General features: G+C 63.1%; 2 protein-coding genes across 11 annotated transcripts in view; one reads left to right on the top strand and one right to left on the bottom strand.

The window, feature by feature from the left end:
- Positions 1–15919, top strand: part of TSC2 (TSC complex subunit 2) — a 38171-nt gene extending 22252 nt beyond the window's left edge. Inside the window, exons 20-42 of one of the 9 annotated variants that reach the window (XM_012441787.2) lie at positions 117–239; positions 715–849; positions 2080–2269; positions 3481–3574; positions 3748–3850; positions 4176–4270; positions 5334–5462; positions 6762–6923; positions 7019–7171; positions 7301–7413; positions 7897–8109; positions 8989–9192; positions 9813–9881; positions 11045–11166; positions 11537–12024; positions 12258–12333; positions 12546–12638; positions 13516–13702; positions 14020–14159; positions 15099–15177; positions 15251–15342; positions 15429–15527; positions 15666–15919. In XM_012441787.2, the coding sequence (XP_012297210.1) occupies positions 117–239; positions 715–849; positions 2080–2269; positions 3481–3574; positions 3748–3850; positions 4176–4270; positions 5334–5462; positions 6762–6923; positions 7019–7171; positions 7301–7413; positions 7897–8109; positions 8989–9192; positions 9813–9881; positions 11045–11166; positions 11537–12024; positions 12258–12333; positions 12546–12638; positions 13516–13702; positions 14020–14159; positions 15099–15177; positions 15251–15342; positions 15429–15527; positions 15666–15830 (3324 nt within the window). In that variant the 3' untranslated portion in view covers positions 15831–15919. Of the gene's footprint in view, positions 1–116; positions 240–714; positions 850–2079; positions 2270–3480; positions 3575–3747; positions 3851–4175; positions 4271–5333; positions 5463–6758; positions 6924–7018; positions 7172–7300; positions 7414–7896; positions 8110–8988; positions 9193–9812; positions 9882–11044; positions 11167–11536; positions 12025–12257; positions 12334–12545; positions 12639–13515; positions 13703–14019; positions 14160–15098; positions 15178–15250; positions 15343–15428; positions 15528–15665 lie in introns of those variants that run through there. The other 8 variants (XM_012441786.3, XM_012441790.2, XM_012441789.2 and 5 more) reach the window with 8 other exon arrangements.
- PKD1 (polycystin 1, transient receptor potential channel interacting) overlaps positions 15910–20794 on the bottom strand; it is a 49736-nt gene continuing 44851 nt past the window's right edge. For both annotated transcript variants that reach the window (XM_064362342.1, XM_021667260.2), the window contains exons 37-46: positions 20563–20757; positions 20025–20164; positions 19540–19652; positions 19111–19252; positions 18869–18994; positions 18515–18689; positions 18037–18327; positions 17828–17962; positions 17450–17755; positions 15910–17359 (exon numbers count right to left, since the gene is read on the bottom strand). In XM_064362342.1, coding sequence (XP_064218412.1) covers positions 16886–17359; positions 17450–17755; positions 17828–17962; positions 18037–18327; positions 18515–18689; positions 18869–18994; positions 19111–19252; positions 19540–19652; positions 20025–20164; positions 20563–20757 — 2097 coding nt within the window. In that variant the 3' untranslated portion in view covers positions 15910–16885. The remainder of the gene's footprint in view (positions 17360–17449; positions 17756–17827; positions 17963–18036; positions 18328–18514; positions 18690–18868; positions 18995–19110; positions 19253–19539; positions 19653–20024; positions 20165–20562; positions 20758–20794) is intronic.

Below are 20794 nucleotides of genomic sequence, written 5' to 3'. Positions count from 1 at the left end.
AGGGGCCATCCGTCCCATGTCAGGCCAGGAGGACAGGGAGCCACCAGCGGCTTGCTGAGCTTCCGCCTGTCTCCAGGGTCGGGAAGACCCCGTCCTGATGCCTCCTCTCCTTGCAGGAGACTGACTGGAAGGTGCTAAAGCTGGTTCTGGGCAGGCTGCCCGAGTCCCTGCGCTACAAAGTGCTCATCTTCACCTCGCCGTGCAGTGTGGACCAGCTGTGCTCCGCCCTCTGCTCCATGGTAGCATGGCTGGCCTGGGTTGGGGGTGGGGGCTGCATTAGGCTTCTTCCCCTAGAGACTGCGAGCCTCTGGGCAGAGCGAGTGAGACCTTCCAGGCTGGGGCTCCGTTTCCCTCAGACTCAGTTCTACTCTGGAGCGCAGATCATGCCTCAGAGGCAGGGCAGAGGGACCCCTGCTCCTGCTCACAGCTTATGACACTGAAGTCAGAGGTCTTCAGCCAAGGGCGTGTGGATGGCTCCTATTTGTTCTTTTCTCAGCGGGGCTCCCGTACCATTCACGTCACATTCCTGGTGTGCCGCTTGGCAGACACTCCCACCACTCTGAAAGGGAGACCCTTCCTGGGAGGGAGGCAGGAAGGCTCCCTCAGCCCCTTGACCCTTTCCTGGCTTGCGTTCCCAGGGCCTCCCCGACCCCCCTGTTTACCCCAGTGACCTGGCCGCTGGGCAGGGGTTTCATGCCTGGGTTTGGTCATCAGCTTTCAGGCCCAAAGACAGTGGAGCGGCTCCGAGGTGCCCCGGAAGGCTTCTCCAGAACTGACCTGCACCTGGCCGTGGTTCCAGTGCTGACAGCGTTAATCTCTTACCATAACTACCTGGACAAAACCAAGCAGGTAGGAGGTTGGAGCGGGATGGGCGAGCGTGATGGGGCCTGGGATTTGAGGGCTTGGCCCAGGGAGGCCCCATGGTTTTCTCATAAATGGGTTTCTGCTGGGCCAGGGGTGAGTGAGCTGGCTCTGCTCCCGTGGGTGGCTGCCAGATGCCCAGAGAAGGGGGCGTCTGAATCCCCTGGCGCTTCTAGCTCTTGGGTGCCTGTGAGCATTTCAGTGATCCCCTTCCACCCTGGGTAGCATCTGTGCTCTCTGAGGGGCATTGCCTGCCTGAGCATTGCTGTGGTCATGGGGCAGGTGGCCATGCCAGCTGGTGGAGCTGGGCTGCTTCTGAGGCACAGGATGGGAAGGCCACAGGCCCCGGCTTCCGCCTCCCTCCACACCCACCATCAGGTGCTGGAAACTCAGAGGCACTGTCCCTTCACCCACAATCTGCCTGATACCCCCTGTCCCGGTTGTATTCTTCCACACCTCTGTTCAACATGGCCCTCCAGGACAAGGAGCTGGTGTCCTAGAGATTCTGGCCCCCACTCAGAGCCATGTCTGCCAGGAGATGCTGACTCTCAGGCTCAGCCCATCTGTGCCCTAGGCCTCAGCTCCTGACGGTGGCCCCTGTGGGGAGCTGATGTCAGATGCCCATCTCTCAGGCCCAGCCCCACCCTGTTGGGGCAGTTCTGCCACTCTGAGAGGCTCACTGGGTCCTCATGGGCCTTGCCCCAAAGCATAGCCGCCCTTGCTGGGCTGCAGGTTCTGAGGCCTTACTGGCCAACAGTGTTTCCGAGGGGTGAGGCCTGCTTTGCAAAAGGGAAGCTGTTCCCGGGTTACCGCCCGGCAGGCCATCTGGCCCCAGGCTCTGCCTGAGTGCTGCTCGTCTTCTACTGACCTCATGGAAGACGCTGCCCAGGGTTCGCGTGGGGTCTGCCAGCCTTGCCACCTCAGGCAGCACCGCCCTTGCAACAGAACCAGCCTGTTAGGGGCCCAGAACCAGGGGACAAGAGCCCAGCGTGTCTGGGTTCTGTTGGCCTGTGGCGTGGTGTTGGAATAACTGACCAGAGCAGCCTGCTGTGCAGAGTCTGCTCGGGAGGCTCAGCACTGGTGGCTCTGCCCCACATACGTTCAGGGACTTCCTAAGCCTGGGCCCTTCTCCCCGTGGAGCACTTGAGGTGGGTGAGGCAGAGGCAGGGCTTCCCCTGCTGCAGGCAGGTGGGGCCTGAGGCGTCCTGTCTCCCGCAGCGCGAGATGGTCTACTGCCTGGAGCAGGGCCTCGTCCACCGCTGTGCCAGCCAGTGCGTGGTGGCCCTGTCCATCTGCAGCGTAGAGATGCCTGACATCATCATCAAGGCGCTGCCCGTCCTGGTGGTGAAGCTCACGCACATTTCGGCCACAGCCAGCATGGCTGTCCCGCTGCTGGAGTTCCTGTCCAGTGAGTCCCTGCCCTGCCTGCACGTGTTCCCTAGAGGTTCAGGCTATGCCCTGCCTCAAATTACCCATGTGGGCTTCTCCGGTGACCTGTCTCAGGCCTCCTTGGGGAACTGGATGTCTCGCCCTCTGCTGCCTCAGGGCCTGGGCGCCTCTGCCTGGCTGCCTTGAGTGCTCTCCCTCCTGGCCTGGAGGGCGGCTCTTCTCAGCCCTCTAGTGTCCATGTGAGTGCCCCTCCCTGAAGAAGCCTCTCCCCGCCAGCCTTGGCCCTGCCCTGGTTCTCAGTCCACTCTCTGTCCATCAGAGCACATGCTGTGCCGTGGGGGCTATGCTGAACCCCTAGTTTGTTCACTCCCCCAGACAGTGACTTCAGGAGCTCAGGTGCCTGCCCCTTTCCCTCACTGCCTAGTGCGTGTCTGGGCAGGTCCTTGTCATTTAGATGGCAGCAGCACCGCTGGGCCAGCACTGGCTGTAGAGGCTGGAGAGAAGGTGGTGTGTACTTTGTGGGCCACAGATGGGTCCTGTCAGTCTTTCTGTTTGTTTATAATCCTTTAGAAGCGTAGAAGACTGGCTGGGCGTGGTTGCTCACGCCTGTAATCCTAGCACTTTGGGAGGCAGAGGCGGATGGATCACCTGAGGTCAGGAGTTCGAGACCAGCCTGGCCAACCTGGCAAAATTATCTCTAATAATTCCAGCTACTTGGGAGGCTGAGGCAGGAGAATCACTTGAACCCAGGAGGCAGAGGTTGCAGTGAGCCAAGATCGCACCACTGCACTCCAGCCTGGGCGACAGAACGAGACTCCATCTCAAAAAAAAAAAAAAAAAAAAAAAGTGGCTGGGCGTAATGGCTCGCGCCTGTAATCCAAGCACTTTGGAGGCCGAGATGGGTGGACCTGAGGTCAGGAGTTCAAGACCAGCCTGGCCATCATAGTGAAACCCCATCTTAAAAAAAAAAAATGTAGAAGCGTTTCCTCACAGGTCACACAAATGCAGGCCACAGGTGGAATTGGCCTGGGAGCTGTGGTTGGCTGGCTGTGGGTTGGAGAAATGAAGCCAGGGTCAAGAAAGCCACGTCTGTGGCCGTGGCCTTCCCTCCTCCACAGCACACCATTGCTGTTGTGGGCAGAGCATCCGTGTTGGCTTTTAGAGGCGCCACACAGGACTGTGGCTCCTCAAGGGACTGCGGCTCCCCTGACCACCGTCTCTGTTGCGCAGCGCTGGCCAGGTTGCCGCACCTCTACAGGAACTTTGCCGCGGAGCAGTATGCCAGCGTGTTTGCCATCTCCCTGCCGTACACCAACCCCTCCAAGTGAGTGGCCACCCCAGGCCCTGTGCCTCCCAGCCGTGGCCCCAGCGATGCCTTGGAGCAGAAAGCCCTGGTAGCCTTTGTACGAGAGGCCTGAGCACCTCTGCTTTGCACTTTCTGTCCTGGGCATGTTTGCCTGGTGCCAGGATGGAGTACCAGCCCCTTTCTTGTCTCAGGTTCAATCAGTACATCGTGTGCCTGGCCCATCACGTCATAGCCATGTGGTTCATCAGGTGCCGCCTGCCCTTCCGGAAGGATTTCGTCCCATTCATCACTAAGGTGGGCCCGAGGCCAGCGGTGTGCCGTGTCCCCTGCTGGGCCAGGGCCTGCTTTGCCCTTGGCCGTCCATGGCTGGGGCAAAGTGACGGGCAGGCAGAGGGCAGCGGGAGGGTGTTTGGGGTGTGCCTGTGGCGCTGGGGGCTCTGCTGGGCAGCCTGTAGGGGTTTGATGCACAACAGGCATTGAGGGGTGGGGGCTGGGTGCTGCCACCTTGTCCTTAGCCTACAGCTTGTCCCCGGCCGGGGGCACCTGGCAGACCTGTTGAGGGCCAGGCCTCCACCCCGCACTGCCATCCCTCACCCGTCTGGGCCTGCTACTCTTCCAGGGCCTGCGCTCCAATGTTCTCTTGTCTTTTGATGACACCCCTGAGAAGGACAGCTTCAGGGCACGGAGTACTAGTCTCAACGAGAGGCCCAAGAGGTATGGCGCCTTCGGGGGTTTGCCTGGCGTCGGCGTGGGTTGGGGAAAGACTAGGGGCTGTGGCCTGGGACCAGTGTGGGGCACGTGGCCTGGCTGATGGTACCTCCAGGTCAGTAAGTGGAAGCGGTTCCATGGCTGGGGCATGAGGTGCCCTGGAACAGGTGAGGCAGGGCAGGTCCTCGGGCCCCTAACACCCCTCAGTCCCTCACCAAGTCGGCCACGGCGGCCTGCAGTGTGGTAGCACCATGGCCTGGGTCTTGGCTACTTGTGCCGTGAGCACCTCCTTGTGGACTTAGGGATCAGGGTGCAAGCTGTAGGCGCCTGACCGCCCTGAAGGAGCCTGGCCTTGCCTGGGGCTTCCCCCTCCTCCGCAGCCCCCAGCCTGCCATTAGCTTCACCATCACCTCGCTTTGCCAGATCAGAAAGAGCTGAGCCAGCCTCTGTGTTCTTGTTTGCATTTCATTTGAACGGCTTTCCCCTCCCATCCCCCACCTTCCTGCCCAAGCTATTTTGGCTTTCCCTAGATGGAAATACGGCATTTTCCAGCGTGACCTCAACTCAGAAGCGGTTCTCTCCAGCCCTTGGGGGCTGGGGGCCAAGCTCAGCCATTACGGCCAGAGGCTCCTTTCTGGGGTCTTGGTCTTTTTTTCCTAGTGACCTTCGGGGCCTGGCCGCCGAGGCCTCAGTGCCTCCTCGTTCAGAGCTGGGCGGTGCCTGCCTTCCATGGGTGGGCGGGGTCGCCTGGCCAGCACAGCCTGGAATCTGCCGTGGGGGTGACCCACACACGTTTAATTTGCACTGATGTTCTTTGTTTTGGTGTTGTTCGCGAAGCCTGACTTTGCCTCAGTCGTGTTGACCGGATGTATTATCACGCATTTTTCTTTTCTGTCTCTTCCCCGCTAACTGACCTTTGGCATGGCTCTTTTGCTCATCTCACCCGCGGGATCTCTCCATCCTGACCCTGTGGCCTGGGACCTTTCCTCCTCACCCCTCCACTGGCTTGTTCTCCCCTTCCCGGGAGCTGGGCTCTCTGGGGCGTTGGGGCTCCTTCCTCACCCGATAGTCTGAGGATAGCCAGACCCCCCAAACAAGGCTTGAATAACTCTCCACCCGTGAAAGAATTCAAGGAGAGCTCTGCAGCCGAGGCCTTCCGGTGCCGCAGCATCAGTGTGTCTGAACATGTGGTCCGCAGGTAGCGGGGCTGTGTCGGGTGGGGGGCACGGACCCTGGAGCTTGGCCCCGTGAGCACCTGGGTGGCAGTGCATGGGGCTGCTTGCATGACCTCGTTGTCTGCCCGAGCCCTCCCTGGCCAGCTCAGGGGAGCCGGTGACGAAGGGTGGAAGGGTTGCATTCTGTCCCCAGGCCCCGTATTAGCACGGGCTGGCTGCACGCATCCCCAGGCCAGCCTGGGAGCCCCTCAGGGTGCCACTTCGAGAGAGCCAGGGCTGCCAGCAGCCTCCACAGGCCGTCCCTAAGGCTGCAGTGCAGGTCGCGGGAGACTCTGCTCCTGGTTTTGGCGTTTTCCTATTCTCTAGAATGGACGTTTTTCCTTAGGCTCCATTCTCAACCAGTTTTATTTTTGTCGTAGCTGAAAGGGAACTAGAGGCATGTGTGGAGGGCGATGGGGTGCGGCTAGCCTGGGAGGGTCTGGGTGGGGGCCAACATCTTCCAGGGGGTGGGCTTGGGCCCCAGGCCACGGCCTCAGACAGTTCTCCCCTCGGTGTCTGGGTGCAAGTTTGGGCCCTTGGCCATCACCTGCCTGTGGGTGACCGCTGCTGGCACTGGCAGAGGGGATACTTGTCTCCTCCTGGAATCCCCTTGCAGGCCGAGGAGTCCCATGGCCCAGAGTTCATCCACCTCAGGCTGGCCTCTGCTGGACGGGACTTGGCCAGGGGTGGTGGTGGTGGGGATGCTCAGTGAGGCTTAAAGCCCTTTTCTAGCACATTCTGTATCCTGAGCAGAACATTGCCTAGGGGCTTTGAAATTTGTATCAGAATGAGCCCTGCATAAGCCTCTTCACTGTCACTGGGTATAGAGCTCAGGGCAGCTGCTCACCTGCCTGAGAGCGAGGGTGAAAGGTCGGGAAGGATCCCCAAGGTCTGTCCTCGCTGGAGGCAGCCTGCGGGCAGAATGCAATCCGGGCCTGTGTGCGTGGCCTCCGCCTCTGCATGACTACACTGTTCCACCAGGAGGCCGTAACCTGGTGCTCCCGTGGGCTTCGGTGAGGGGGCCGTCCATCCCTCTAGCCTCCTGAGTCTTTGCTTCGACCATTGGTCCTGGTCTTCCCCACCCAGCGTCTCTTCGTTCTCTGGGACGATGTGGTCCACATGATTCTCAAGCTGAGGCTCGCCGGGCCGCCTGTGCCCTGCTGGGGTCTTTCCGAGCGAGGTCCTCGGCCCTGCATGCGTTGAGCTTTGGCCCCTTGGTGGTAGGTGGCTCAGCCTGCCCTTCCTGGCGCCCTGACCACATTTGCTGCGTCTCCCTCCAGCAGGATACAGACGTCCCTCACCAGTGCCAGCCTGGGGTCTGCAGACGAGAACTCCGTGGCCCAGGCTGACGACAGCCTGAAAAACCTCCACCTGGAGCTCACGGAAACCTGTCTGGACATGATGGCTCGATACGTCTTCTCCAACTTCACGGCTGTCCCGAAGAGGTGCAGGCAGCACTCCGGGGCTGTGCGGGCCTTCGGGAGCCGAGGCATCCGGGAGCTCCAGGGGCGAGCTGGGGCTGACGCTCCCTGTCTTCCAGGTCTCCGGTAGGAGAATTCCTTCTGGCTGGTGGCAGGACTAAAACTTGGCTGGTTGGGAACAAGCTTGTCACCGTGACCACAAGCGTGGGAACGGGGACCCGGTCGTTGCTAGGTCTGGACTCGGGGGAGCTGCAGGCCGGCCCGGAGTTGAGGTGACTGCACTTTCCTTCCCTCCGTGCCTGTCAGCCTTGACATGGGCTGTCCCGAGCCCAGGCCCACGTGGCCCCCCACCGTGCTGGCCTAGGTCCGAGTCCACCTTGTGCCTGGGATTCTTTTCTCAGCTCCAGCCCCGGTGTGCACGTGAGACAGACGAAGGAGGCGCCAGCCAAGCTGGAGTCCCAGGCTGGGCAGCAGGTGTCCCGTGGGGCCCGGGATCGGGTCCGCTCCATGTCGGGTGAGCCTTGGCCCCAGCCACCTCCGCGCAGGCAGCAGGGCTCCCTCGGTTGCTGCTGCTGGTTCCGGTGTTCAGGAAGGCCCTAGGGTAGCTGGCTTAAGGCCCAGCCCACATCCTGACTCTGGGGTGAGGTCTCCACGACTTGCCACACAGCCGTGGAGTGGTGGAGTGGGGCCCGCTTGGTGTGGAGAAGCCTGTTCTGGGTGCTGATGTTTCTTGTGAGCCTTCAGCCCAGCTCAGTCCTGGAGCCGCTGTCTGCTCCAGTGAGCCATGATCTGACTGCAGGACAGGTTCTGGGTCCCTCCATGTGGCCCTGGGTCCACTGAGACAGTGCTCTGGCAGACTGTGCCCTTAAGGTGGAGTGCCACCCTCTCTGGCTCCCTGTGGTGCTAGCCTGCCAGGCCTGGGTGGAGCATTCGGCTCTAGGCTGCTGGCTTTGCATTGGGCAAGTGGTGGTCACCATGTTTCCACCGTCTTCTCCAGGGGGCCACGGTCTTCGAGTCGGCACCCTGGATGTGCCACCCTCCCAGTTCCTGGGCAGTGCCACTTCTCCAGGACCACAGACCGCACCAGCCACGAAGCCTGAGAAGGCCTCAGCCAGCACCCGGGTTCCCGTGCAGGAGAAGACAAACCTGGCAGCCTATGTGCCCCTGCTGACCCAGGGCTGGGCGGAGATCCTGGTCCGGAGGCCCACAGGTACTGGGCAGGGCTGGCCCGTGCCCTGTCCCCCTGCTAGTGACCCATAGAGCTGTGGACACAACAGGGGCGAGTGCATACTTGGCCTACTTGGGGTATTTGGGGGTAACTTTTAAGTCTCCAGAGGCTTGAGCCCTGAGGGGTGATCCAGGTGGCCAAGGCTGGGCAGGGGCTTGTGGTGGACCAAGCAGCTTCCATGGCAGAGAGCTGCCCTCCCCACCTGGAGGCTGGAAGTGTGAGATCCAGATGCTCCTCGGCAGGAGGTGCTCCTCAGAGGCCTCCATCCTTGGCATGCAGGCAGCTGCTTTTCTGCGTCCCCACAGAGGCTTTCCTGCATGTCTCTGTGTTAATCTCCTCTTAGGAGGAAAGCAGTCATGGCTTAGGATCCACTGTGTTGGTGCCTTGTTAGTCTTAATTTTCTAAAACCCAGTTTCCAGGGACAGTCCGTTCTGAGTTCCTGGGTTGGGACTAAAGCACACCAGCATGGGGGCGCAGCTCAGGCCGTTCCCAGGGCAGGGGGGCCCCTGCAGAGGCCCAGAGGTGCCTGGGTGTGCTGCAGCTGAGGGGTGTGAGTAGTAGGGGTTCCAGCCCTCTTGGAGGTCTGGGGTCTGCACTGTGAGGCCGTGGGCTGTGGGCTGGAGGCTGCCGCTCCGAGGTGCCTCCCCAGGCCTGGCCAAACCTGGCCTTGGTGCAGGAGCTGATGGGGGCAGCAGGGCGGGTGATTGCCGGAGCAGTGCTGGCTCCAACATCATGGTCCTGAGGCTCATGGGAGGGGCATCAGGGCAAAGCCAGGGCCTGGGCCAGGAGGCTTCCCCAAGGGACTAGGGATGGCTCAGGGGAGGTGCTGGCCTGAGGCCAAGGGTGCTGCCACCTCTGCAGGGAACACCAGCTGGCTGATGAGCTTGGAGAACCCCCTCAGCCCCTTCTCCTCAGACATCAACAGCATGCCCCTGCAGGAGCTGTCCAACGCCCTCATGGCGGCTGAGCGCTTCAAGGAGCACCGGGACACAGCCCTGTACAAGTCGCTGTCGGTGCCAGCGGCCAGCACGGCCAAACCCCCTCCTCTGCCACGCTCCAACACAGGTGAGCAGCATGGCGGGCCTGGGCGCGGGCTCTGCTCCCACCGGCCTGGTGCTCACTGGTGACGGCAGCATGGCTCCTCTGCCGAGGGCGCCTGCCTCACTGGCAGTGGTCCCTGGCCTGCCTCAGCACCACTCTCCGCCATTTGGGAGGAGGCTGGCCCGTGGGAGGTGCCGGCCCCACTCGGGAAGCTGGGGATGGCAGCGTCGGAAGAAGCAGGGGCCTTGTGGAGCCTCTACCCAGCACCCTCCGTTGGGAGTCCAGCACTGCAGCCCCAGCAGACTCCGCGGCAGCCTCCCTCCCTGCCTGGGTTCGGGTTTGGACGCCTGAGCCTGCCTGCGCGTGCTCGGGCCCCACCCCACTCGGTGCTGCGCTTCTCGCCAGACCCTCTGGCTCTTCACTCTGGCTGCAGTTGGCACTTAGTGGCCTTTGACGTTGGTTCACGTGGAGGGTAGGCACTGGCCTCCCCAGGTCCGCCTGAGCGGCTTACAGTGCTGGGCCCCCTGCGCGCCTCCGCTGGCCCTGCCCTCTCTCCTCTGCAGGCACGGGGCCTGTGCTCTCTGCTCGACTTGTGTGTAGCCCCTTCTCCTGCTGACGTGGCCGCTCATGGGCTTCCCTTGCAGTGGCCTCTTTCTCCTCCCTGTACCAGTCCAGCTGCCAAGGACAGCTGCACAGGAGCATTTCCTGGGCAGGTATTGGCACGCCTCTTGAAGGGAAGTGGTTGGCTGCAGAGCGCCTCTGCCTCATAGACGCTGTGCTCCTCGCCTCATCCGCTCACCCCCGTGGTCTGTCTGACCTTCATCGCCCTGGGGAGCAGGTCCCGACTCGCATGAGGACGTCTGTGCAGAACGTCTTGGCTTGGCCAGAGGACCCCCTTAACTCGGTCCCTTTGTGGCTGAGCTCTGTTCCGTGCTGTGCGAGCCCTCCCAGCCCACCTTCAGGCCCGAGGGGTGGAGTGGCCTAAGTCTTTGTGGTGACATTATCTGAGCTGCAGGCTCCGATGGACGGCTGCTGTTCAGGGGAAGCCTGGCCCTGGGCCTCCGCCGTGCTGGCCTTGCCCTGGCCTCTGGAGTCCACAGATGGGGCTGTGTCTGCCTTGCATCCCTGGTTGGCTGAGGGCCCTGCAGACTGAGCTCTGCCTGTTGCCCCCAGGCCCTGGCAGGGTGTACTGTGACTTGCACGGCGCTCCCCAGCCAGGTTCCGTGTATGGATAGGAGCTTGCACACGGGTGTGGGGCGGCTGACAGCGTGTGCAGGGCTGTGTGGGCACCCAGGAGCTGTGATGTTCCACTGCATTGCTGCTTCTACTCTATATCCCCTGCCCTGATGCTGGCATAGGAAATGCTGCTTGAGAACCGCGCACCCTCTCTCTTTAGCGTGCCCAGCTGTGGGTTTGGCTTGGAGTTGGAGGGCAAGCCTCTGCCCTTGGGAGTGGGCTTTCCCAAGTCTGTTTGCAAACAGGGACTTGCTCCACATCATGGAGTCTCCGCCGCTCTCCTCGGTTACAGAGGGCTGGTCTCAGGCGCTCGCTCTTCTAGAGCTGAGGCCTATCTTGGGCGCAGTGTCTTGCCCCTGCCTACCTGGAGGCATGGGTGGCTGCTGGTGGACATCAGGGGGCAGAGCTGATTGCTGCCGACCCCCAGGAGCTCATGTCGGAGACGCCTGTGTCAGGGGCACACCAGGTCTTACCGAGTGTCCTCCGTGCCCGCTTGGCGGGTGGCAGCAGCAAGCGGAGCCCTGGGGAGGCTCGCAGGGCTGCTTCCCTCTGATCGGGAAAAGGCTGGTTCTCGGACGCCACGTAAGCGCCAGGGCCTGGCCCAGCCCCACATCCAGCAGCCCCATCTGTGTCCTCCCAGACTCGGCCGTGGTCATGGAGGAGGGAAGTCCTGGCGAAGTTCCTGCCCCAGTGGAGCCCCCAGAGTTGGAGGACTTCGAGGCAGCTCTGGGCGCAGACAGACGCATGGATACTTATAGCAGGGTGAGTGTGGCTCCGAGCCTGGACGGCTCGGGAGGCTCCTTGGGGAGGCAAGGCCTCTGCTTGGGTGTGCCTGCACCCGAGGAACTGGCTCTGTGAACTTGGGCAAGATGTTCTTCCACATCCCTCGTGCACAGACGGTCTGTGCTTCTCAGTCGTGCGTCTGGGCCGGACCCTCACTGCTGGGCAGCCTGTGGTCTCAGGTTTCTGACACCTCTGCTTGTGCAGCGTGGCGGCGGTGGTGCTGCTGCTTCGCGGGTGGGGACCATGGCCTGGTGCTTGGGCTGTTCTGTGGCCCTGGGATGGGCCTCACCACCTCCAGGTGTGGGCTCAGGGGTGCATCCTGATGGCTCTCTGGGATGGTCCTTTCTAGTCGTCCTCAACCTCCAGCCAGGAGGAGAAGTCATTCCATGCAGAGGAGCTGGTGGCCCGGGGTATCCCCATCGAGCGCGCCGTCTCCTCCGAGAGTGGCCGGCCCTCTGTGGACCTCTCCTTCCAGCCTTCGCAGCCCCTGAGCAAGTCCAGCTCCTCTCCTGAGCTGCAGACCCTGCAGGACATCCTCGGGGACCCTGGGGACAAGGCCGAAGTGGGCCGGCTGAGCCCTGAGGTTAAGGCCCGGTCACAGTCAGGGATCCTCGATGGGGACAGTGCTACCTGGTCAGCCCCAGGAGAAGACAGCCGGGGCCAGCCCGAGGGTCCCTTGCCTTCCAGCTCACCCCGCTCGCCCAGTGGCCTCCGGCCCCGAGGATACACCATCTCGGATTCGGCCCCATCACGCAGGGGCAAGAGGGTAGAGAGGGATGCCTTTAAGAGCAGAGCCGCGGCCTCCAATGCAGAGAAAGTGCCAGGCATCAACCCCAGGTGGGCCTCTGGCTTCTGGGCAGGGCTCCTGACACCTGTCCTGTGGGAGCCTGGTGCCTCAGTTGCCCCAGGCCGAGCAGGCTGGGGAAGGGTCCTCGTGGCTTGTGCCCTAGGGCTGGCTGGAGCCCCTAGGGAGGGCGGTGGAGCAGGAGATGGCCAGGCTCTGGCCTCCCTGTGGGCTATGGCTGCTTTGACCAGGCCCTCATCTGGGCGCCTGTCCCCTCCCTGTGCAGTTTCGTGTTCCTGCAGCTCTACCATTCACCTTTCTTTGGAGACGAGTCAAACAAGCCGATCCTACTGCCCAATGAGGTAGGTGTGGCCTCCCACTCCTGCAGAGTCTCCTGGAGCTGTGTGGCTGTGGGGAGTAGGGGCATGGGGTGGGGCGCTCTGCTGCTCAGAGCTCAGGCTTGCAGAGGGCTCTAGCCTCAGCCCCCTGCAGCAGCCTGCTGTGACCAGCTTAGGTGGGGCAGCCCTCCCATGGATGGGCTTCTGGGGCTCAGGCAGGGCTCTGTGTGCTACAGTCACAGTCCTTTGAGCGGTCGGTGCAGCTCCTCGATCAGATCCCATCGTACGACACCCACAAGATCGCCGTCCTGTATGTGGGCGAAGGCCAGGTGAGGCTGCGGGGCCAGCCTAGGTGCCAGGACAGGGCCTGCTGGGCCCCAGCCTGCAGGGGGTGGGAGTCTGGTCCTAGCTCAGCACTGCTGGGTCCTCTAGAGCATCAAGTGCTCATTGAGTTCCGTGCCAGGCGCTGCTCTGAGTGCAAGAGTGACAGGTCAGTGTGTGAGCACCCAGTATGCCAGGGAGTGGGAAGGGCTGGGTGGGCAGTATTGGTCCCGGGGCTGAGGAGGCTGCCTTGGTGTTAGTGAGCTGACAGCTGAGTGGTGAGGGAGCGGGCAGGTGGAGGCTGCCTAAGGGGTGGGGGCAGCCTGTGCTGTGGGGCATCACTGCCCAGCTCGAGTGCTGGTGCTGGGCGAGCACAGGAGCCGACTGGCATGGGCAGCCTTGGCGCCCTGGAGGCTGCACCTTCATCCCGAGGGAAAGGGCAGGGTCTGGGATGGTTCTGAGCAGAGGGCATGGCCTGACTCAGCTGAGACTCCATGAGTCCTTCCTGCCTGTGTGGATTGTGGAGGTGGGCGGTTATAGTCCCCATGGGAATGGGGTAGGCCCCTGGGGGCAGGCTGCTGAGGGGCCAGGGTCCTGGGTGTGTTTTGAGGGTGGAGCTCCCTGATTTTGCTGGCCAGGCGCACACAGTGCTGAGGGAAAAGGAGTCAAGGATGACACCTGGGTGTCTGGCCTGGGTGTCTGCTGGAATGGACTGGTTCTGCTTACCTCAGGGACCAGGGTGGGGCTCCCTGCAGAGCCTGCCAGGCACCCCCACCCTCCGCAGTGACAAGCTCCGCAGGCCCTCACAGCGGGACAGGGCCTGGAGCCAGGTGCTGGGCTTCAGCCCAGGGGTGATGCCACCCTGCTGCTTCTGTCTCCCCACAGAGCAACAGCGAGCTCGCCATCCTGTCCAACGAGCATGGTTCCTACAGGTACACAGAGTTCCTGACGGGCCTGGGCCGGCTCATCGAGCTGAAGGACTGCCAGCCAGACAAGGTGTACCTGGGAGGCCTGGATGTGTGTGGTGAGGACGGCCAGTTCACCTATTGCTGGCACGATGACATCATGCAAGGTGCGGCCTAGCCCCCACCCGCTCCCGCTGCCCCATGCCTCAGGGCACAGCCCTGACACCCCTGCCTCACCCACTCCAGCTGCCCACGCCTTGGGGCCGAGCTCAGCAGCATGGGTATGGAGGCAGTGATGGGGCTGGCAGCCTTGGCTTCCCAAAGCTCTGCCCCTATGGAGAGCCGAGGGTTACTGGCCAGGCACCAGAGGACGTGGCCCCCATGGGGCCCCAGAGCTCCTGGAGGAATCAGGAGGCTCCTGCTGAGAGGTGCAGAGGGCCTCAGCACTGGCCCCACAAACCCACCTGGCCCTGCCCACCCACAGCCGTCTTCCACATCGCCACCCTGATGCCCACCAAGGATGTGGACAAGCACCGCTGCGACAAGAAGCGCCACCTGGGCAATGACTTCGTGTCCATTGTCTACAATGACTCCGGCGAGGACTTCAAGCTCGGTACCATCAAGGTGAGTGAGGGGCTTTTGGGGGCTAGGCCCCAGGCAAGTGCCCACTGCCGTGTTCTGGGTCAGCGGCAGGCCCTCCTCTTTGAGCCTGGGTCACAAGAATGAGGAGAGGCTGCAGTGCTCAGGGCCCCGTGGGCACAAGCTTCAACCTCTGAGCTTGAGTTTCCTGATCTGTGCCATGGAGCCTGTGGCCCCTAATGCCGGGGTTTTGTCAGGAGTAACTGGCAAGTGCAGACTGGGTGTGCTGGGTGGGTACGATGTGGTTGGCGATTCCTGTCTGCCCTCTCAGCCCTTGGTCCCCACAGTTCCCTCTGTGGCAGTGCCAGGCTTCTCACTTGGTTATTGCCACATACCACTGGGCAGCAACCAGCATCATCCTCTTCCTGGAGGTGGGCTGGGTTGGCTGTCACAGAGCACGTCCTGGGTGCTCCGTCCAGTATGGCAGGGAGAGCTGGCACGGCCCAGGCAGGGCAGGTAGGCTGGAGGCCGCACTCCAGGGACCCTAGGACACTGTGGCAAACACCAAACCAAAACCCAAAACCTGGGGCTGCTGGAGTCCAAGAGGGGCAGGACCATAGGGGAGACAATTGCGGAGGGGCACCCGGGAGGCTGAGGAGGGTGTGGCAGTGCTGAGATGGGGTGCATGGCCCCCAGGGCACTTAATGGCTGCGCACACAGGATCTGGATGTGTGGCTGCAGAGACACTAGGGGCCCCAGTGAGTGGAGGCTGCAGCTCCAGCACGTGCGGGTTCTGGGCCCAGGTATGGAGTGGGCTTGGTCCCAGAGAGGCCGGACCAACACAGCCCCGCCACGGGAGGGGGATGTTTGGGGGCAGATGCCGCCCATGGAGCAGACGAGTGTCTAGCAGTGTGCCCAGGCAGTGGCCAAGAGCAACCCTTGGCACATGCTGTGTGGGGATGACACCTTCTATTGTCCGGGCAGGGCCAGTTCAACTTTGTTCACGTGATCATCACCCCGCTGGACTACGAGTGCAACCTGGTGTCGCTGCAGTGCAGGAAAGGTAGGGCTGGGCCAGGGCGGGGCAGGGTGGTGCCAAGGGCTCTGGGCCTGGCGTGACCACTGCGTCTCCTCAGACATGGAGGGCCTTGTGGACACCAGCGTGGCCAAGATTGTATCTGACCGCAACTTGTCCTTCGTGGCCCGCCAGATGGCCCTGCATGCAAATGTGAGTGGGGGTGCGTCTAGGCGTGAGCTGGTGGGACAGGCACAGGTGCCACCTGTGAGCAAGCTCACTCCTGCCTCCATCCCCAGATGGCCTCACAGGTGCACCACAGCCGCTCCAACCCCACTGACATCTACCCCTCCAAGTGGATTGCCAGGCTCCGCCACATCAAGAGGCTCCGCCAGCGGGTAAGGAAGATGGGGCTCCCTCAGGGAGGGGTGCTGGCTGGCCTGGGCAGGGCATCTGCCCCAGCTGTAGGGTGGGCATAGGAGCAGAATGGGTGCTGTGCCTCCTGGACTTGCTGCCCAAGCCACCTCTGCCTTCAGATCTGCGAGGAAGCCCCGTACTCCAACCCCAGCCTGCCTGTGGTGCACCCCCCGGCCCATGCCAAAGCCCCTGCACCGACTCCAGCTGAGCCCACACCTGGCTACGAGATGGGACAGCGGAAGCGCCTCATCTCCTCCGTGGAGGACTTCACCGAGTTCGTGTGAGGCGGAGGCCAGTCCTAGACGGTATTGTGTGTCGGTGAAATAAAGTCCTGGCCCTGCACGCAGACACAGAGGCACGGACTGCAGTCAGACAGCTCTTTATTGACTTTGTCTGCTTGGTGGGGGTTGAGGCTGTAGCAGCGGCTATGCCTGCAGAAGTGGTACACAGAAGCAGGCGCAGCCAGCTCCAAAGACCCTGGGGCTGCCCGGGCCACACAGCACACTCACACACACGCATGCTCACCTTCCTCCACCCTGGGAGCCAGCCCCCAGGAGGGGTCTTTTCCTCTAACCACCACTCCTACTCCTGTTCCTCACCCAGACCCGATGCCAGCAGGCCTGGGTGCTGCTTTCTCAGTGCCTGGCCTGGGGCAAGGGAGGATGACAAGGCCTCTGTGGTGACAAGTGCCTGGGGGACAGCCGTACCCCCAGCACTGGCCCAAGGCCATGCTCGCATCCAAGCAGCAGCTGGGCTTCCGCAGCCCGGCCACGCCTACCAAGCAAGGCAGGCGTTGCAGGAGGCCAGCTCTGGGCGCAGGGCCGTTTCAGCCACCAGGCTTGTCAGCCCCCGTGAAGATAGTGACATACAAAAATACATACATTTTAACACCATATAAATTACTGACATGAGACGACACACAGACGGCGCGGGGAATGCAGCAGGAACCCGAGAGGTAATAACTTAAGGGCAGGGCGGTGGCGGCGCAGGCTAACCCTCCCTGAAGCCAGCAGCCTTAGCACGGGGGACATTGCCCAGGGGGTGGGGCCGGGCACAGCCCGCTGTACCTGAGGACTCCGGGAAATAAATTAGCATTTCAGAGGCTGGCAACTACCCAATACTGCTGTGTCCTCCCCCAGGGAGCCGGCAAGGGGACCCTGGGTCCTGGCTGGCCACACAGCCTCTTTAAAGTGCTGAAGCCCACAGAGAGACGCCCCTGCCTGCTCTCTGGGGAACCTGTGTGCAGCCATTCTGCCTGGCCCGTGGCTTGGAGGGCAGCAGAAGGTAATACTGAGCTGTGGCCACTGTGACTCCACAGGCCCTACCCCAGGGAAGGGGCCTAAGTGCTGCTGGGATGGACCTTGTTCTTGGCCCACAGTGGTGCCCTGGTAGGGCCAGTGGCCAGGTCCACACCCCGACTGGCCCGGATAGGGCGGCTGGGCAGTGCTGGCCGCAGGCCCGGGGATGGACCACGGGAAGGAGCAGCGGACACCCGGCTGCTCCTACGGCCTTGCAAGCTGTGTAGTTGCTGCTCCAGCTGATAGACATCCTCTGTGGCCTGGTTGAGTCGGTCAAACTGGGTGAGCAGGGCCTCGAACACGGCTTGGAGGCGGGAGGGCTCAGGCTCGGGCTCACTCCTGAGTCCCAGCCGGCCCAGGCCCACGCTCAGCCCATCCAGCTGGCTGGAGGAGGTGGAGGGGTGCGAGGCATCGGAGCCAGCGCTGGGTGGGGGCACATCCAGGGAGACCTTGGAGCCCCTGGAGGAGCGGGAGGGCAGTGGCTCCATCCCTTCAAAGCGGACTTTGTGGCGGAACTGGGGGCGGCACAGGGGCTCGGTCAGTCCGGCTGCACCCTGGGCAGAGCCCAGGGCGTGTCCCTCTCCCCCCCACTGGGCCGTACCCACCTCCTTGACTTTGCTGAGGCCCATCCAGAGGCGCAGCCTGCGCAGGAACAGCTCCACCATCTCGTAATCCTGGGGCTCCCAGGCCGGCCGGTACAGCTCTCCACGGAGGGCGTGGTAGCGCCACCGGAGGATGACAGCCCCCAGCCGCAGGGCACCCCACAGCCGCAGTGCCCAGAGTCCCATACACAGCAGGGGCGACAGGTGGCAGGACTCAGCTGGACACAGGGTGGACAACCCGGCCCCAGGGCACAGCACCAACAGAGCCTGGGCCACACTCCAGAGGGAGTCCACACAGGACGACACGAGCTGCAGGAAAGGGCACCAGTGAGGGCATGCTGGCTGAGCTAAGCTGCCCTCCTCGGCCGCGCAGTCACCTACCAGGATGGCCAGCTGGGCGTAGGCTACCCCGAGCACCACCAGGCCCAAGGTGGCCCCCAAAAGCTCTGGCAGAGCCCGGCATAATGTCTTGCCAAAGACGGACCACTGGCGCACGAAGCGTAGCTGCTGGGCGGCCTGCGGGTGAGGGACGTGTCAGCTGGCAGCCTGGGGTCTGCGCCCAGCCCTACACCCGCCGGCCCAGCCCTTACCTTGACCAGGAGCAGGAAGAGCAGCGAGGCCGCCAGGCCACGGGCTGCGGAGCTCAGCAGCGCCACCTGGTCAAAGCTGGTGAAGCGGCGCGGGCGGCCACGCACAAAGCGGGTCCACTGGCGGTCGGCGGCGCCCAGCTGGGCGAGGCGCACCAGTGCCGTGGCCGCCGTTAGCGCCACCAGCAGCCACCGCGCCCAGGCCCCAGGACGCAACACGCGCCCGCACCCCTCCCTATGCCAAGTGCGGGCCTCGGCCACAGCGAAGTGCAGCGCGAAAAGCAACAGGCACACCTGTTGGGGGTGGAGTCAGGAGGGGGCGGGGGGGTGGAATCAGGAGGGGGCGGGGTCCTGTGAGGAGTGGGACGGGCCGAGGGCGGAGCCCAGGGGTGGGACGCTGCCTGTGGGAGGGGCGGGGCAGGGGCAGGGGCAGGGGCAGGGGCAGGGGCAGGGGCAGGGGCAGGGGCAGTAATGGGCTTACCGATGTGAGCAGAGGCAGCGAGAGGCCCCCGCTGAGGCGGCGCAGCGCGAATGGGCGGACGCTGAGGGCGGCCAGGGCGCGGCCGGCTGCCGGGAACTCGAGGCGCAGCGTGACGGCGGCGTGCAGCCCCACAGCCGGGCTGTAGCGCGTGAGCTCCACGAACACAGCGCGGCTCCTGCGCAGAGGGTGCTGGTCAGTGGGAATGGGTGGCAGGGCGGGAGCTGCGGGGACTGTGCAGTGCGGGTGTGGCTGCGGCTGTAGCAGCGGCCTAGGCTGGTGACTGCAGCCACCCGGGAGGGGCCCAGGGAGGGAGCCACCGTCCCGCAGCCAAGGGGGTCAGCCCCATGCTCCTACCTGTTGTCCAGCCAGTTGTGCAGCTGCAGGAAGCGCAGCCGGGCGCGGCTCTCCTCCAGGCTCAGGCCCAGCTCCTGCACGTAGCCCCCACTGTCATACACGGCGCAGAAACCCCAAGACCACGCCCTGCCGGAGAGAGGTGGCGTTCGTGCCGCAGCCCAGCCCCACAGGCACCCCGGAGCCGGGCGCCCCTGGAGAACTCCTCCCTTGCTACGGACGCCCGGAGCCCTCACTCTGCTTACCCAAGCAGGTCTGGCGCTGAGTAGGCCCATGTCCCCGAGCCATTGTGAGGACTCTCCCAGCCAACGCTGTAGTCGCTGGTGCTGAAGCCTCCCACGGCCGAGCACATGTGGACCCTGGGACCAGGAGGGTCTGGGCAGAGTGCTGAAATGCAGAGCCCCAGGCCCAGACCAGGACATCATCACAACCCAATAGGAGGGCTGCCTGCTGGCCTGCTCACCTGAGCTCTGGTTCCGCGCCAACCCAGGGAACCCTCCCAGCAGCCATCTATTAGACAACGTGATCATTGCTAACATACAGAAAAGGAAACCGTGGTGTGAAAAAACAAAAGTCACACAGCTAGGGAGCAGGGCTGATGCCAGAGCTCCACTGAAGGCTGCTCTCTGGAGAAGAGCAAGGCTTTAAGGCTTGGGGCACCCCTGCCAGCTCACCTTCCTGCAGCCGCACCTGCCGCAGCCGTGGGGGCCCCAGCTCTGGGCTGGACTGGTTCCCGTGGACGTAGGGCAGCAGCACATGGGCCATCCATGGCCAGAGCTCCTCAGACCTGCCGCACCAAACACAGTCACGCACTCTGGCCCCCACTGCCTCACACCTGTCTCGGGTGAGCGGCTGCCAGAGGCCCAGGGAGCATGGCTCCCACTGTCCCCCCACCCCGCTGGCCATAGCCAGATCTGGGCTCCCGAGCCTCAGCCAGGGGACGTTCTGGGGCAGATGATTCTCCATCATGGGGCCATCCTGTGCACTGCAGATGTGGGGCTGTATCCCTCCCCTCTGCCCACTGATGCCAGCAGCAGTTACCTCCAGTTCTGGCAACCAAAAATGTATCTACACATTTCCACGTGTCCCCTAGCATCTAGCTGGACTAAAGACAAAACCAAAGCCCAAAAGACAGACAAGTGCGCCGGGGCGCCCGTACCGTGTGATGGCCAGGAAGGCCTGGCTGTGCAGCTCCTGCTTGATGGCGCTCTGCAGACGGTAGGCGTGTCCATGGCATGAGGCATCCCCATAGCTGGCCAGCAGTGTCACCAGCAGGAAAAGCATGTACACCAGCAGGCTCTGGTGGATGGGGGGGGGGGCCCTGTGGTCAGCCTGGCCCCAGCACACAGTGACAGTGGGGCTTTGGGAACGCTAGGTAGCAGACTGCCTGGCTGGGTGCCTGATGGCAAGTAACGGCAGCACACACCCTGTCAGGGACCCCACACAGGCCACTGCAGCAGTGCTTAGGGCCCCTCATGGCCAGGCAGGAGCGGGCATTGGAGCTGGGCCCTGACAGGGACTGGGGCAGCAGGTGGAGGGCTTGGGGTAAGAGAGAGTCCAGGTAGAGGCTGCAGAGCCTTGAATGCCCAAGGGCCTTCTGAGGTGAGGAAAGGGGGATGGGAGTGTCCCTCGTGCATGGGTGGGAGGTGAGAGACAGAGGTAGTGGTGGCAGGGGCACAGGCTGCACCCAGGCTCACCCGCAGCATGCCATGTAGCCTCTTGACCTTGCGGGCTTCCTCCTTGGCCAGGAAGAGTGCAAAGCCATGGGGGGGCCGTACACGGGGCACACGTGTGTTCACAGGCGTCACAGCCGGGCTCTCCACAAGGGTGTCGTCTTCATCGGGGTGCAGCCGCTTGGCCACCAGTGAAAAGTACAACGCTTCCAGCAGGACCTGGGGAGCAGAAGGCTTCAGAGGGGTCCCCTGTGCT

The sequence above is a fragment of the Aotus nancymaae genome, unplaced genomic scaffold (genome assembly GCF_030222135.1).
Source record: "Aotus nancymaae isolate 86718 unplaced genomic scaffold, 86718_ANA_hifiasm-v0.15.2.pri h1tg000049l, whole genome shotgun sequence".
In the NCBI taxonomy this organism is placed as follows: Eukaryota; Metazoa; Chordata; class Mammalia; order Primates; family Aotidae; genus Aotus; species Aotus nancymaae.
This window is presented reverse-complemented; position numbering and strand designations above follow the sequence as displayed.